Genomic DNA, 17,104 nt, shown 5'->3' on the forward strand with positions numbered 1-17,104 from the left:
CTCCAGGAGAAGCAAACAAAAGCAGCGCTTGTTTCCCATGAATAATAAAGAAGACACATGTTCCTTGCTTTTATGTCTCTTTTACGCCACCCTATTGTGCAACGATGCCTGAGACAGTCACTTCAAAGGCGGCTGCAGAAGCAGCGGTTTCATGGTTCTACAGCACCATACTGGGTTTGGGGCGCCGAGCCCATGAATGTTGTGTTCTTGGCCCAGAATGAAAGGCTTGTCATCATGGGACTACTGGACCTCGGCAGGTTCCGGTCCACCTGAGGACGCTTTCTGTGTCCTCCCTGTCTTCCTCTACCTCACCTCTCGCCCAACGCCAGCTGTCCAGCCCCCCTGGGAGTCTGCATGGATGATAATTACTGACCCAAAAAAGCATAGTTAGCTTAGCTTAGCATGCCGACGGGAGGTAGGTGGGAGTACCTAGCTAGCCTAACTCCTGCTAGAGCTATTGCTACACCTGAAGCCAGGTGAGAATCTAAACTAAGGATGGAAACAGTAAACGCAACCTCGACAACGTTGTCATGGCAACACGGATGTGGCAGTCAACGGTGGGCAGACAGCGATCAGACACAGAGTCACGAAGCTTCAGTCGTTTGAGTTTGAGCTTCTTCATTGGGACTAAAGGGACTCCTGGAATCGGCTGCGGATCCGCTTTGAGTCACGCGTTCCTCCCGACGCTGTAATTAATGCGGATCCGCTTTGAGTCACGCGTTCCTCCCGACGCTGTGATTAATGCGGATCCGCTTTGAGTCACGCGTTCCTCCCGACGCTGTGATTAATGCGGATCCGCTTTGAGTCACGCGTTCCTCCCGACGCTGTAATTAATGCGGATCCGCTTTGAGTCACGCGTTCCTCCCGACGCTGTAATTAATGCGGATCCGCTTTGAGTCACGCGTTCCTCCCGACGCTGTGATTAATGCGGATCCGCTTTGAGTCACGCGTTCCTCCCGACGCTGTGATTAATGTGAGATTTGATTCCGTTCTCCTCTTTGCTAACAGCAGCATCAATCGATTCTCGTCTTCCAGATGATGGATTTAGTCAGGAATAAAACGTGTTTTTATGAACCTCTCTCAAGAGATACAAGAATTAAATGTCTTGAGCGGATATAAAGGAACGCCTCTGGAACCCCGGTCCAGGTCCCAGTGTCCCTCCAAACACTATTGACGAGTGCAACGTTAACCGAAGACGAATCGACAGCGTGCAGTTCCCTTCACATTGAGACTCAATCGGTGCTTTTAGAACGCCGCCATTGTGCCAAAAGCTCCTCAGGCTGTGGAGCGAGCCCAAATAAGAGGATTAGAAGTGACACATGTTCCGACAACAAACGAGACGAAGACGCTCAATAAGACAAAGGACGCCGTCTGTCAGCGCGGCTCTAGCATGCAGCGTCGGTAATTTAAATGCTAATGTCCTAGCACAGCGCTCTCCTTACGTTTGTCCACCGCTAGCATCTCGACAGTGGCGTCGTCTCTCAGCGACGACTCGTCCGTCCTCTTCATGGGGGGGGGGCTTTTAGAAGTCGTCTCATTAGCGTGTTGAAATTCTCATGCTAGCTCGTCTGCTAGCAGCGGCTCATTCTCACATTTCCATGACCAGAAGCTTCCGGATACATCAAGCATAATTTAAAACACTCTGTTCTAGCGCTGTTAAATAAGAATTCTTCATCTGCGAGTGTTGAAGAGGAGCCAGACGGGCTTCTGTACGTTTAAATCTCCCGGCGCTCCCCCTTCCTTTAATCATCAATTTCCTCTCTCATTGGACGCCAGATTCCTTCGTGTTTCACGCAGCTGGATTTGAGCGGCTGCTGATTCTGCGATGAACGGCGAGGGCCGGTTATTCAAGGCCAGCTGGCGGGCACGGGAGACTTCAACACGCGTGTTCAGATCTAACAGCAGCCGTTACCTAATCAGGTGTGCTGTCACATGACCTCATCAACAGGAAGTAAGAGCTCGACACCATCTGTCCCCGGAAATCACGTTCCCAGTCCGATCTCTGCCCAGTTGGGCCCGGATCCAACACACACTCGGCATGCATCACATGACCAAAGGTATTCGGACACCTGTCCACAAGAGACCATGAAATACCTGCAGACCTGCTGCGTTTGCTATAATGTCCAGAAACAAAGGTAAAGTAAACGCATAAAGACATTCCAGGTAGATCTGCTCCTCGCTCCTCTTTGAGGAGTCACGGAACACGAAGCTCCTCTGCTCGACCCAAAGCCCAGGCGGCCCGTCCAGAGGAGCGGAGCTCAGGAACCGGGCCCCGGGACTCAAACCTGCAGCCTGCAACCCGGCATCATCCCAACGCCGTGGAGACACTGAGCAGGACGAAAGCTGCTGCAGATCTCATCTCATTTTCATCTGACACATTTTTTATATTCTTTGCATGAATGCAGATGAACAGAATTTTGGCTTTCAGGCATAGCAGAGATGAAATCCTCTTTGTCCCCCGTCCCTGCCCGCCTCGTCTGTCCCCACCAGCTTGTCCGTGCTGGTTGGCAACCCCCCCAGAAAGAATAGAGGGTACAGAAGCGACAGAGAGATGAGAAGGAAAGATGGAGAGAGCTGCAGCTACACCTGTCAGGTGACTCTGGAACAGATGGCCAAACCCAAACAGCGCCGGGGGGGGCAGCGGCGACACATGCATGCCCGTCTTTATTCCGTCGGCATAAAGGTGCACGTGGACGAGATTAGCAACTAGCTCAAAGGTACAGGCGGCCAGCAGCCCAGCAGCAGACAGCAGGCTGCAGGTTTGAGTCCCGAGGCCCGGTTCCTGCAGGTTCACACATATGTCCCAGAACCTGCTTTATGTAATTCACATCAAAGCAAAGGTCCGGAAACAACATGTCTGTCCGAGAGACAGCGTGAGGAACACCAATCCTGCAGGGAGCGTTCTGCTCCAGGGAGCGTCCTGCTCCAGGGAACGTCCTGCTCCAGGGAGCGTCCTGCTCCAGGGAACGTCCTGCTCCAGGGAACGTCCTGCTCCAGGGAGCGTCCTGCTCCAGGGAACGTCCTGCTCCAGGGAACGTCCTGCTCCAGGGAGCGTTCTGCTCCAGGGAACGTCCTGCTCCAGGGAGCGTCCTGCTCCAGGGAACGTCCTGCTCCAGGGAACGTCCTGCTCCAGGGAACGTCCTGCTCCAGGGAACGTTCTGCTCCAGGGAACGTCCTGCTCCAGGGAACGTCCTGCTCCAGGGAGCGTCCTGCTCCAGGGAACGTCCTGCTCCAGGGAGCGTCCTGCTCCAGGGAACGTCCTGCTCCAGGGAACCTCCCCGTAGGAACCGACCACAGACTCAAGTACAAATTGCTTTTGTGAGGAAGACTAACCTCGTTTATGGTCGCTGCTTTGCTTTTGGTCTCAAAACGTCATGGATAACAAACAAACAAACAACAAGCATGGCCGTGCGTGGCAGGAGTTCACTAACATCAGAAACACAAACGGTTTGTCCTCGTCCTTCTGAACGTCTCAGCGGTCCTGACAGGATTGACAACATTTCTGGAGCACTTCCCTCTGCTGGGTCGGATGTCCTCAGGAAGTCCCATGAACACGTGTGATGGATGGAGGACGCACCCGTGTGGATTCCTCATGCCTGGATTTGAGCATGTTGATTTTCAGATTTGGAACCCCAGACTCCTGCAGGTGGGGTTCTTCTGGGTGTCCAGCCTAAAACCACCTCGGTGCCAAAAGGCTTCGCCTATGAAAGAACCCTGCGGTCCAGGCTCGGTTCTCTTGGTAACGACTGATTCTTTCAGCATTTTGTCTTCCACTTTCAGGAAATGTGAAATAATAGAATTTATTAGACAAAATCGATCCATCCGTTGATCTTCAGTCCAACGTTGCTTTGAGCTAGCGGCCTCTTCTCGCTCCCCGTTCTTCTCTGTGTGTTCCGTGTTCCCTTAAATGCTTTCAGAACTCTCTCAAGTCAAACCACAGACTTCCATAAAGGCCTGAGTGATCTCCGGAGCGTCCCGGGGGCCCCCGGGAGGCGCTCTTATGCTCCGTAACGGGCTTCTTAGTCCATCATTTCTATTTTAACCGGATGCAGTCCTAAACTCAGCGGCTCCACGTAGCGCTTGATCACGAGCGCTCCAACGCCGACTGGCACTGGAGCGGCTGTGAGGGAGGTGGCACAAGCCTGCAGGCGACGCCCATCAGATCTACCCCTGTGTGTCTGATGAAGAACAGCGGGAAGGATCTGGGATGGAAACGTCAACGTCTCGGACCTCATCTGCTGCTGCTGCTTGTTTTGGTTACCATGGCGCTACGCTGTTCAGGGGGAGACGGGGTGGAGACGGATGGAGGTCGGGGTCAGCAGAAGCCCCCACCCACGCCCGCCGCGGCGCCTGAACTCAATAACACACTTCTTGGACTTCTTACCAGATGCACACATCCAGAACTTCCTGATGATTGCATGAAGAAAAAACCCCAAACTAAACGGACTTCTTCTAATTTCTTGGTCCACCGGCGCCGTCAGGAATAACCGACCGGCCGTGCAGATGAGTCAACGCCACATTTCTCTCCTGAACAAGTCTCATGGTTTAGTCATTCGTCAGCAGCGTTCCTATTGGTCGCCGCGGAGCCTTCCTGTTGGACGTGACCTTGTGCTGAAGGTGCTGGAGGCGGAAATACTGTCTGTAAACGATTGCTTGACAAAGTGCTGCATGCGCTGCAGGAGTAATGGCGTGTTTCACAGTCAAGCCCAGGGTGAACGCGCTGGACGCCATTTAGCGCTCGTAAAAGAGCCGGAGCTCCTCGGGCGGGACCAGAGCGGAACACGGGTCCTACGGGCGTCCTACAATGAGGGTGAATAATTCAAGTCCTGAAGATGCTGAATTGACTTCCTGTTGACTGTTGGAATCTTCCTGTTTCAGCCATTTCCACAATAACAATCCAGTTCAGATGTAATCTTCCGGGATGGAATGCTGCTTCACACACACCCTGCAGAACTTCAAAGTGACGACGGGGATGACATCATCAATGACATCATCAACGACCTTCCAAAGGCTTCGTGTTTAATAACGACTCGTATCCTAATAATAGAAGCTATTCTGCTCCAGCTCGGAGTTGGGTTTACATTTATGGGTCTCCGTGCGGCTCCAGCACCAAACAGCTGACAGAACAAAACCGATAAAGTGCCTCAGGTGGATGGAGGCTCGACCCGAATGAATGCTAATGCTGCTCCAGCCGTGCTGGATGGGACACAGACTCCAGAACCATAACCAGAACGCGGGTCGACAGCGGCTAAGACGGTCCTCGTCCTGCTGGGGAAACCCGGTTCCATCCAAACTGAAGGATCCATTTCATGTTTCTCACTCAGAACATGTGGCGTACCGGACCGGTTTCACCTGGGACACGCCGTCCATCGGTTCTGAAGGTGTTGGACCTCAGATTGATCTCAGCACTCCAGTAGAGCTTCAGAACCATCCACTTAATTGGAGATGAAAACTGAACTGAAGGAGGACCTGCAGGGGAACATCTGGTAGCCCGCTTCAGGTCGTCCATCGGCACCTCCCCAGCTGTGGTGCTTCCCAACCAGAGCAAAGAACAGAACCAGAGGCTCCGGTACTGAACACCTGTCACGGACCGAGGCAGAAAAACCCCCAAACGCACGACAGATCCGAAGGGGCAGGCAAAGGGAAGGTCCAAAACGGGGGGGGGTCACAAACCAGGAAATACAAACCGACCAGCAGACAGATTCCGAGGGGCAGGCGAAGAGGCAGAGTCCAGGAAGCAGGCCGGGTCGGTACACGGGAGGTCAGTCTGAAGTGCTGGAGAGTAGGAAACATCACTGACAATCTGGCAGAGAGCAGAGGGCTGAGCTGATATATGTAGAGTCCGGGCTGACGACTGATGTGATGCAGGTGATGACGGGAGCACAGGTGAGGGGGAGACAGGGAGAGTTAGTGGGGGAGGGGCACCGGCCCGCCTCCAGGTGTGACAACACCTGCTGCCGAGGAGACAGAAAGCGGAGCTGATCCGTTATTATAGAAATTAATTCTCCGGCAGAACGTTGGTGGAATGAAGTCCATTCAGAGGCTGTCGATGCCTCCGACCAGAACAGAACCAGAACCAGAACCAGAACCAGAACACAAACGTCCAGCAGAACGTTCAACCTTCAGTGACTCCGGTTCTGACATCAACACTCCTCACGCTCAGACCCGCAAAGCGCCGAGGGGAATCCCAAGCATGATGAAGCTGCTCCTCTTCCTGCTCCCACCTCCTCCCCCCTCCTCTCATCCACTCCGTGTTTTCCTGCTGCTCTGCGCCTCCTTACGCTCACTGATGGAGGGGAGCAGAGAGGGGATATATGTGGGAGGCACATCTGGGTCACTCGTGTGCCTCAGCGATGTGCGTCGCTCTGGGGTAGCTTCACCCTCCATGTTGTCTGAAGGCTGCTGAGCCCTGCATCTTTCTCCTTCTCCTCCTCCTCCTCCTCCACATAGAGGATAGGGAGAGGAGGCTTCCATTTTGTTACTCAGGTAAGAGGAGACGTTCATTAGCAGCTCCGCGGCCTCGTGAAGGCGGGTCATGCATATTTAAAGCTTTTAGCACAAACCATCAGAGTCATTGAGGGACTTTGTAAACCACATCACAATCTCCTCACTGCCTTTTTGATATGCAGCTAAACAATATAATATATTAATGTAAAGACTCCACGCTGCGCGAGTGGCGGTTTCTGCTGAGTCAGCATTTTTAAACATGGACAGAAGGTCTGATTATAAAGCAGCTTCTCTGATCAAATGACTGAACGCAGAAGAAATACAAACAATGTATAACCAAAGACTGATGTGTGTGTGCAGGGGGAGGTAAGGGGGCGATAAGGGGAGGTAAGGGGAGATAAGGGGAGATAAGGGGCAGATAAGGGGAGATAAGCGGAGATAAGGGGAGGTAAGGGGAGATAAGGGGGGGTAAGGGGAGATAAGGGGAGATAAGGGGAGATAAGTGGAGATAAGGGCAGACAAGGGCAGATAAGGGGAGATAAGGGGCGGTAAGGGGAGATAAGGGGGGTAAGGGGAGATAAGGGGAGGTAAGGGGAGATAAGGGGAGGTAAGGGGAGATAAGGGGAGATAAGTGGAGATAAGGGGAGATAAGGGCAGATAAGGGGAGATAAGGGGTGGTAAGGGGAGATAAGGGGCAGATAAGGGGCGGTAAGGGGAGATAAGGGGAGGTAAGGGCAGATAAGGGGAGATAAGGGGCAGATAAGGGGAGATAAGCGGAGATAAGGGGAGGTAAGGGGAGATAAGGGGGGGTAAGGGGAGATAAGGGGAGATAAGGGGAGATAAGTGGAGATAAGGGCAGATAAGGGCAGATAAGGGGAGATAAGGGGCGGTAAGGGGAGATAAGGGGGGTACGGGGAGATAAGGGGAGGTAAGGGGAGATAAGGGGAGATAAGGGGAGATAAGTGGAGATAAGGGGAGATAAGGGCAGATAAGGGGAGATAAGGGGTGGTAAGGGGAGATAAGGGGCAGATAAGGGGCGGTAAGGGGAGATAAGGGGAGGTAAGGGCAGATAAGGGGAGATAAGGGGAGATAAGTGGAGGTAAAGGGAGATAAGGGGCAGATAAGGGGAGATAAGCGGAGGTAAGGGGCGGTAAGGGGAGATAAGGGGAGGTAAGGGGAGATAAGCGGAGGTAAGGGGAGATAAGGGGAGATAAGCGGAGGTAAAGGGAGATAAGGGGCAGATAAGGGGAGATAAGGGGAGGTAAGGGGAGATAAGGGGAGATAAGGGGAGGTAAGTGTGGCAGAACACACACACATACACACACTCCTATTAATGTGCTTTGCCAGGATTTGAAATCTGCTCTTTATTCGTCTCTACTTTTCTGACACTCGGACCCATTCGGTTCTGACCTTTCGGCCCGTTGACCTTTCCATTATTACATGAGTAGAACAAATAATAAATAAACATCAGTAGCAGAGAACAAACAAACGCCACGCTGACCCGAGGTCAGATTAACACGCGTGATCAACCTCCTCCTCTCCTCCTTCTCTCCTTCTCCTCTCCTCTCCTCCTTCTCTCCTCCTCTCCTTCTCTCCTCCTCTCCTTCTCTCCTCCTACTCCTCTCCTTCTCTCCTCCTCTCCTTCTCTCCTCCTCTGCTTCTCTCCTCCTCTCCTCTCCTCTCCTTCTCTCCTCCTACTACTCCTCCTCTCCTTCTACCCCTCCTCTCCTCCTCTGCTTCTCTCCTCCTCTCCTCTCCTCTCCTTCTCTCCTCCTCTCCTCCTCTCCTCCTACTCCTCTCCTCCTCTCCTCCTACTACTACTACTAGGAGAGGATGCTTTAACATCGACACCATCAAAAACAAAAGTGCAGTCTGGAGGACACAGCGAAGCTCCATCTGGAAGAGCCATGATTTGGGTCAGGGTCAGGGTCAGGGTTAGGGTTAGGGTGACCCTACCGACGGAAGTCGCTACGGCTTCTTCTTCTACTATTTCCCGGGTCAAACTGCCAGAATCGTCGGCCTCCCCACACCTCAGGTCCAAACTCCGTTACACAGGACATTAGCCACGGAACCGATCCATCAGGACGCAGATACCGGACTCTCAAGTCCAGAAGGGCTCGACTCAGGTGAAGCCTGATGCCTGCGGTGATAGCTGCCCTGAACAGTCGACCTTCTGATCGACCTTCTGATCGACCTTCTGATCGACCTTCTGACTTTGTTCTCTTTGTTTGGTTTTAAATATATATTCATGTAAACGTCTGCGTCTGAGCTGTAGCGCTGCGTTAGCATGTTAGCATTAGCAGCATCACATCCTCTGCCGGGAACAGATGAGATCAATCAGCTCTCATCAGCCATTGATCTTCTATGGATTCGCACCTGAAGAAGTGGGTGGGGCTTACAGAAGGTGGGTTTAGGCGGCGATGTATAATTCAGCTGATGAGGGCAGGTCTTCAGGAATCGATGCTGAAGCTGCAGGAACGATCTGCAGGATGAAGCAGGAAGCGCCGGCAGCTGATGATGATGATGATGATGATGATTTCATCTTCAACATATCTGTAATGGAGGACGTCCGGGCCGGTGAGCGGAGGAACGAGCAGCTGCTGCCGGCCTGAATCAGCAGCACGGAACCGTTTGTGATGGGAGCAGCACTTCATGGGGGACGGGGGGACACACACACACACACACGCACACACACACACACACACACACACACACACACACACACAATCACACACACACACACACACTGGTGTGTGGCTGCAGATGCACGCTCTCTCTCTTTGCGGCTAATCGACTTCTCGTTGTCACGTCCTCCTCAGAGACACTCCAGCCGAGTCCCCTTCAGCGCCACTCGTCTCGTTTCACTCGTTCATTCATTCATTCATCCGGCGGCTTCGAGCCTCAGATAGCAGCACGCCACCCAGGAAAGGAAGCTGGTTCTGACCGTTCTGCTGCAGCAGGCGGTTCTGGCCGTTCTGCTGAAGCGGTTCTGGCCGTTCTGCTGCAGCAGGCGGTTCTGGCCATTCAGCAGCAGCAGGCGGTTCTGGCCATTCTGCAGCAGCAGGCGGTTTTGGCCATTCTGCAGCAGCAGGCGGTTCTGGCCGTTCTGCTGAAGCGGTTCTGGCCGTTCTGCTGCAGCAGGCGGTTCTGGCCATTCTGCTGAAGCGGTTCTGGCCGTTCTGCAGCAGCAAGCGGTTCTGGCCGTTCTGCAGCAGCAGGCGGTTCTGGCCATTCTGCTGAAGGCGGTTCTGGCCATTCTGCTGAAGCGGTTCTGGCCGTTCTGCTGCAGCAGGCGGTTCTGGCCATTCAGCAGCAGCAGGCGGTTCTGGCCATTCTGCAGCAGCAGGCGGTTCTGCAGCAGCAGGCGGTTCTGGCCGTTCTGCTGAAGGTGGTTTTGGCCGTTCTGCTGAAGGCGGTTCTGGCCGTTCTGCAGCAGCAGGCGGTTCTGGCCATTCAGCAGCAGCAGGCGGTTCTGGCCATTCTGCAGCAGCAGGTGGTTCTGGCCGTTCTGCTGAAGGCGGTTCTGGCCGTTCTGCAGCAGCAGGTGGTTCTGGCCGTTCTGCTGAAGGTGGTTTTGGCCGTTCTGCTGAAGGTGGTTCTGGCCGTTCTGCTGCAGCAGGTGGTTCTGGCCGTTCTGCAGCAGCAGGCGGTTCTGGCCATTCTGCTGAAGGCGGTTCTGGCCGTTCTGCAGCAGCAGGCGGTTCTGGCCATTCTGCAGCAGCAGGTGGTTCTGGCCATGCTGCTGAAGGCGGTTCTGGCCGTTCTGCAGCAGCAAGCGGTTCTGGCCGTTCTGCAGCAGCAGGTGGTTCTGGCCGTTCTGCTGAAGGCGGTTCTGGCCGTTCTGCAGCAGCAAGCGGTTCTGGCCGTTCTGCAGCAGCAGGCGGTTCTGGCCGTTCTGCTGCTGGACCGGCTGTCTGCTGCTGTTTGTTCTGCCCTACAGTCCAAACTGATCCTACTTTTATTTAGTCAAACTTCTAACAATGCAGGTGAAGAATCGGGGAATGCATTCATGCAGCCCGTGTCCAGGGGTGCACATAAAAGGTGCCAAAAGGGGGTTCTGCAACCCTCCATGCTCGAGTGGGAGTTGGTTTCAACACCGGAGTTATAATTGGGCCGGATTCCCTGGTGCAGATTCCGTGTTCCGCCCACATCCTGAAATGGACGCCAAATCAGCTGATCACCTGCGGTTCTCCGGCGAGACATTTCAAGTTACTGGACTGGTGTTTACAGAACAGAGCAGGTAAAGGAGAGGCGAGAAGCTGCCTCCACAGGTGAGGACCTTCGTCAGGGAAGAGATGGCGGCTGATAAACACGGTGAGCATCGAGCGCCACCTTCAGGTTCCCCTCTAGAACCACACAAAGCCTTCCGGAACACAATGATCATGTTATTGGGGCACACCTTCTAATCAATAAGCCAAACCTGCAGACACACCACCAACCAGTCCCTCAGACCACCGACTCCCCCCCCATCCTCCCATCGACCGGGAGACTTTCCATCTCCCTTGGAAACGCCGGCTTGGACTCATATCATGTTTCGAGAGTCAGCCTGGGGTCGGAAAGGAGCGGCCATGGCCCCCCCCAGCCAGTGAGGCTGCCATCAAGACGGAGACGAAGGTCAGAACAACCTGACGGGGGTCTGGTGAAATGACAACCCTGGTGGGTTCTGTTCCAGCGGACCCAGCGCAGACATCCAGCCGGGCCGTCGGCCTTGAATCGGTTCTGAATCTGAATCTGTAAACGTTCCGCCCGGTGACGTGGATGGACGCTGGCTCGCATCCCCCAAAGCATGAGTCCAAGTTCGGTCCCACAACTCAGAACATCTCTAGGACTCTAGAACCTGCCGAAGCATCATGTTCAGGTGTTCCAGGTATCGGTCTGACCCGACACCTTCTACATGCACCTCTCCTGTGATGTTGCGAACATGAACAGACGCAGGAGAACCCCCCCCCCCCGGTCCAGAGGGGGACGCAGAGACTCTCCGGACTGTCAGCTGGAAAGGTTCTCCAAACAGACGCAGGAGAACCCCCCCCCCCCCCGGTCCAGAGGGGGACGCAGAGTTCTCCAAACGCTGAAGGAAACCCGATCTGAGCTCCCATCATCCCTCGCTCTGCTCGCTGCTCGTTGAAAGTCCAACATCCTGTCGCAGTAATTAAATAGCTGGTTTATGTAAATAAGTAAATACGCTTTGTACACAGTAATATTTTAGACAACAAGTATCCTGACCCAAATAGTTCTCAACATACCTCGAAGGGATTCCGAGACAAAGATCCCAAAGGAGTCACTAAAGCAGGGCCTGAGAGGGCGGAGCTTAAAGGCAACGGAAGACACCGCTAGGACACATCCGTCCATCTTCTTGAAGACAACCTCTCGTCTACAGCTGTTCTACCGTCCCTGCGGGTCACAGGTGACTGTGGGCGAGAGGTAGGGTACACCGCAGATGCATCGCCAGCTCCTAGCGGGGCCAACCACACACACACACACACACACACACACACCTACAGACAACTGAGTGACAGCACTATCCACTGCGCCACCGTGCCACCCTAATCTTCTACCTGTCCCTCTTCAATCCAGAACTTTTAACTTTCACTCATGTCATGCCCCTGGAAAACAAAGCATGTTCCAGATTTCTAAATTAATAACGTCAATTATTATCTCTGACCCCTTCCTAAATCTGGGCGCAGCGTCCTCTCGATGCCGGAGGGGGAGCGTCAGATGAATGGAAGATTGATGAAGCTCCTGAGATGGACTCTGCACCCACAAAGAGGTAAATAAGATCAGGTTTAAATAATTAGAAATAAAATTATAAAGGACAGCGGAATGGAGCTCACAACACCTGGCGACGGCGGCCTGCTGCAGTCAGGCTGCATCTTTATCAGTGGCGATGCTGCGTCATGCTGAGTCATCGTTCACCGGCTGCTTTACGAGGAGATGGAAGCAGCTTCAGATGAACGGGTCTGAGCCGGTGAGCCGGGTCATTACCCTCCGCGAAGGGGAGGCGAGGGTATTGCAATTGGGTCCGTTTGTTTGTCTGTTTGTCTGTTTGCTTGTCTGTCTGAGCGCATAACTCAAAAACTAGTAACCCAATTGACTTGAAATTTTTACACAAGCAAGGTTCTGTCCGTGGCTCGGTCCTCCCCGAGAATGACGTTGATCCGGATCTGGATCCAGATTCTAGAATTATTTTTACATCTGGAATTGTGCCTGTGCTGTAAAGTGTCACTTTAAGATGGAGGGACACAAATGGCATGATGGGAAAAAGAGTCCAGAAGGAGTCTTGTAGTACGTTCCGGAGCAGCAAGCTAGAGCAGGTTTGGCCCCTCTGATCCGGAAGCCCTGTTTATCTCACAAGATCCAATAGTCTTTTGGAGGCGGGGTCTGCAGTCTCTGATTGTCTTTCTAGTTTGTATTGTTAAATGTCGATGATTTATGTACGAAGGACTTTAAACGGAAACAAGGCCGCAAGGGCTTTTTAGAAATGCTCCTCTTAGACAGGATGTTTGACTGTACTTGTACTGTAATACATGCTACTGTGTGACTGTACTTGTACTGTAATACATGCTACTGTGTGACTGTACTTGTACTGTCGTACATGCTACTGTGTGACTGTACTTGTACTGTAATACACGCTACTGTTTGACTGTATTTGTACTGTAATACATGCTACTGTGTGACTGTACTTGTACTGTAATACATGCTACTGTTTGACTGTACTTGTACTCTAACATTCTATCTAATAAATATATTCATCATCATCATCATTGATTTTATATCCGTGTTCACATTTTTATTGTTTGTATTTTCTGTATTTCTTTACTGTTTTCATATTATGTACACTGTAAAGCGTCTGAGTTTTCAGAAAAGCGCTCTATAAATAGAATGTATTATTATTATTATTAATATGGACCTTGAGGAATGCTTCTGATCTGATTTTCCGTCGGGGTCCCGGTGTTGTGCTATCCGAGGAATCCGCTGACGTCCGGGCCCGCGGTGCAGAGGTGAGCCGGCTCACTGTGATCGGGTCACCTCTCCGGGGTCTGTGCTTCCTTCTGCAGCTTGCAGCGCGGGACTCTCTTTAGATACGGAACGTGGCACCGATTGGATGTCAATAATGCTTTTAAAGTGACATTTGCAGCAGTCGCAGCTGGACTTCTCCTTTTGTCGTCGGGTCTTGACTTTTTGATACTTGGACAAGAGGAAATGTCACCAAAAACGATCAGAGCTGCACGGCGGCAGGGCTTCAGCAGGAGGAAGGTCCATCAATGGTCTCCACAAAAAGATAGATATATTACAAGTATAGAAATACAGCTTAGTAGATATGAGGAGTATGAAAAGATGGAGTCACTGGGACAAAAGACGACCTTCTGGACGTGCTGCCTCAGTAGAGTGTGTGTGTGTGTGTGTGTGTGTGTGTGTGTGTGCTAAAGCTGATCCTTATGAATGAACTCTGGTGTAGCGTAACGTTCCCTCCCATATATTTGCATGATACCAACTTTATATTTATGTATATATATATTATTGATCATCAAGGCAGTTGATGGACCCGGTAGCTCATCAGACCACATCAGACCGCACGAGACCGCATCAGACCACATCAGACCGCATCAGACCACATCAGACCGCATCAGACCACATCAGGCCGCATCAGACCACATCAGGCCGCATCAGACCGCATGAGACCGCAGCAGACCGCATCAGACCGCATGAGACCACATCAGACCACATCAGGCCGCATCAGACCGCATGAGACCGCATCAGACCGCATCAGATCACATCAGACCGCATCAGACCACATCAGACCGCATCAGACCGCATGAGACCGCATCAGACCACATCAGGCCGCATCAGACCACATGAGACCGCATCAGACCACATCAGACCGCATCAGACCACATCAGACCGCATCAGACCGCATCAGACTGCATCAGACCACATCAGACCGCATCAGACCACATGAGACCGCATCAGACCACATCAGACCGCATCAGACCACATCAGATCACATCAGACCACATCAGACCACATCAGATCACACCAGACCGCATCAGACCACATCAGACCGCATCAGACCACATCAGACCACATCAGACCGCATGAGACCGCATGAGACCGCATCAGACCACATCAGACCACATCAGACCGCATCAGACCGCATCAGACCGCATCAGACCGCATCAGACCACATCAGACCGCATCAGACCGCATCAGACCGCATCAGACCGCATCAGACCACATCAGACCGCATCAGACCGCATCAGACCGCATCAGACCGCATCAGACCGCATCAGACCGCATCAGACCGCATCAGACCGCATCAGACCACATCAGACCGCATCAGACCGCATCAGACCGCATCAGACCGCATCAGACCGCATCAGACCGCATCAGACCGCATCAGACCGCATCAGACCGCATCAGACCGCATCAGACCGCATCAGACCGCATCAGACCGCATCAGACCGCATCAGACCGCATCAGACCGCATCAGACCGCATCAGACCGCATCAGACCGCATCAGACCGCATCAGACCGCATCAGACCGCATCAGACCGCATCAGACCGCATCAGACCGCATCAGACCACGTTCGCCGCATTTGTAGCCCGTAACGATGCACAAATTAGCGTCATCGTTGTAAAAGCCGCAGCGTTCCAAGAAAGTTGTGGCTTCGGAGAAAAGGGCAACGGAAGGCCGTTGAGCAAGGCAGCATTTGAGGAGCAGCCAGGAAACCTGTGGTGACACAACTTCCTTTAGCGATGGTGAGGGACCGTTAACCCCCCCGTTAGGAATGTGTTTCTAATTATCGGGGGGGGGGGCATTCCCTCCATTAACACAGACGCAGAAGTGGAAGCGGTTAATCAATGAACAGCTGATCATTCAACGGAGTCTCCTAATAATACAAGTCATCGTCCTGCAATCAATCAAAGACATTTTAGATGAAAGAGCAACGTGAATGAAAGGACGATGTAAACAAACAAACAAACACGATGATGTCATTCATGTCTACTGAAGGCCCAAACCAGGATCACATGACACCAACAGCTAGCTCTGCCGTGTGTGTGTCACTGATCGATCAAAAACATCAAACACAAGAGCACCAATCAATACCAGCGCAACTGGACTCAAGGACAGAGATGAGGGAACTGAAGTCTGAATGCTATTAGCACGTTAGCAACAAAACAACGAGGCCAGGCCTCTTAAATCCCTTTGTCCTCGGCGTTCCTGATTGATTATGGATTGATTATGGATAGTAAGACAGCAGTTCAGATAGCTTTACTGAATCAGCTAATGCTACCGATCACCTTCCTGCTGCTTCTCCAGCAACGCAGTCAGAGGAGGCGTGGCCAGGCTCACCCGGCGAGTCACTTACGTGTTTTGCGGCGGCTCTGCGTACGGGTGGAGACGGCGGTGGGGGCCGTCTCAGTCGCCGCGTGCTCCGCGGTCCACGTCGGCGTCGAGTCGTGGAGAACCGTGGGGCTCGTTCCATTTCCGAAGGCTGGCCGAGGGGAAGCGGTTGTTGTAGTAAAACCCAAAGGTCCACGTCCGTTCCGATTGGCAGGATTCCGTGGTGTTACCTGGCTACCCGAGGCTCCGCCCCCTCTGGGGTTTGTAGTAGTGGTGCTAACAGTGGAACGAGCTCTGCCTTTGGCGACCGTGGCAGTTCTAGTGGGGTTCGCGCCATCGACTGTCGGAGTCGTGGTGGTGGTCGTGGTCGTGTCAGGACTTTTGGGAATCCCACTTGGCTTCGACAGGAAGATGGGATCCTGGCCGATTCGATTCGCATCCACCAAGTCCGTCGGCACGTAATCCCGCACTGTCCCAGCAACGATCCATTTCAGCAGCATCAGGCTCAAACCGAGGCCGATGAAACCGATCAGTAAGGGGACCGCACAAAGCCATGTCTGTTGGCGAGGCCAGACAGCACCGCGGAGAGGCCCTCGGTCCTGGACCTGGTCCTCAGCGGGACCTCCTGAAGCTCCAGACCCCTCGGGCTCCTCCAGGATCACCGCCCCAGAAACGGCGGCTCCAGAACTCTCGCTCATCTTTCCCTGCCGTCCTTTATGGCTCATCGAGGGTTAGCTCCGTTATCGCCATCGGTAGGAAATGACCGAAAGGTTCCAAACAGCGCCGACCATTTTCAAGAGACACAAACACACCCCAGGAGAATCGGGCGCTCCTCCGAAGACGCTATTCAAGGGTAAAGGGAAGGGTAGGGCCGCAGGAGACGCATGCAGGCACGCCAACACACACACTCACACGTAGACATCCCGTCAGGACCTGAAGCTGTGGCGTCGACGGATAATCCACCGGTTAGTTCTAGTTTAGGACGACGTCTAACCCAAACAGCAAACTTTGAGAAGGTTGGGGTTCTCGGGGGAAACAGGAACAGCTGGACGTCCCGCTGGGAGAGATCTTTGGTGTTCAGATGCCACCGACGCCCCTCCTTGTACAATCCAGGACGGGACGGGATGTTTTCATGGTGGAACCACAGGGGGGGTCCTTGTGCTTCCCCACCCTGGTCAAGATGCTTCACAATGCAGCCCGTTCCAGGGGCTTTACCGAGTCGGGGTCCCTCCGTCTCCGGGAGTCGTTTGCCAGCCCCCTTGGATTGATCCCCACTCTGCGTACTCAAAATCGCTTTGCAGTGCTAAAAATGAA

The 17,104-nt window shown here is 53.1% G+C and overlaps 1 protein-coding gene across 1 annotated transcript in view; it reads right to left on the reverse strand.

Moving 5' to 3' along the window:
• LOC137895514 (pro-neuregulin-3, membrane-bound isoform) overlaps nt 1-16,515 on the reverse strand; it is a 93,471-nt gene extending 76,956 nt beyond the window's left edge. The window contains 1 exon segment of the mRNA XM_068740990.1: nt 15,816-16,515. Within this exon segment, the coding sequence (XP_068597091.1) occupies nt 15,816-16,515 (700 nt within the window).
• Between the last annotated feature and the right edge of the window lie 589 nt (nt 16,516-17,104).

The sequence above is a fragment of the Brachionichthys hirsutus genome, chromosome 7, assembly GCF_040956055.1.
Source record: "Brachionichthys hirsutus isolate HB-005 chromosome 7, CSIRO-AGI_Bhir_v1, whole genome shotgun sequence".
Classification (NCBI taxonomy): Eukaryota; Metazoa; Chordata; class Actinopteri; order Lophiiformes; family Brachionichthyidae; genus Brachionichthys; species Brachionichthys hirsutus.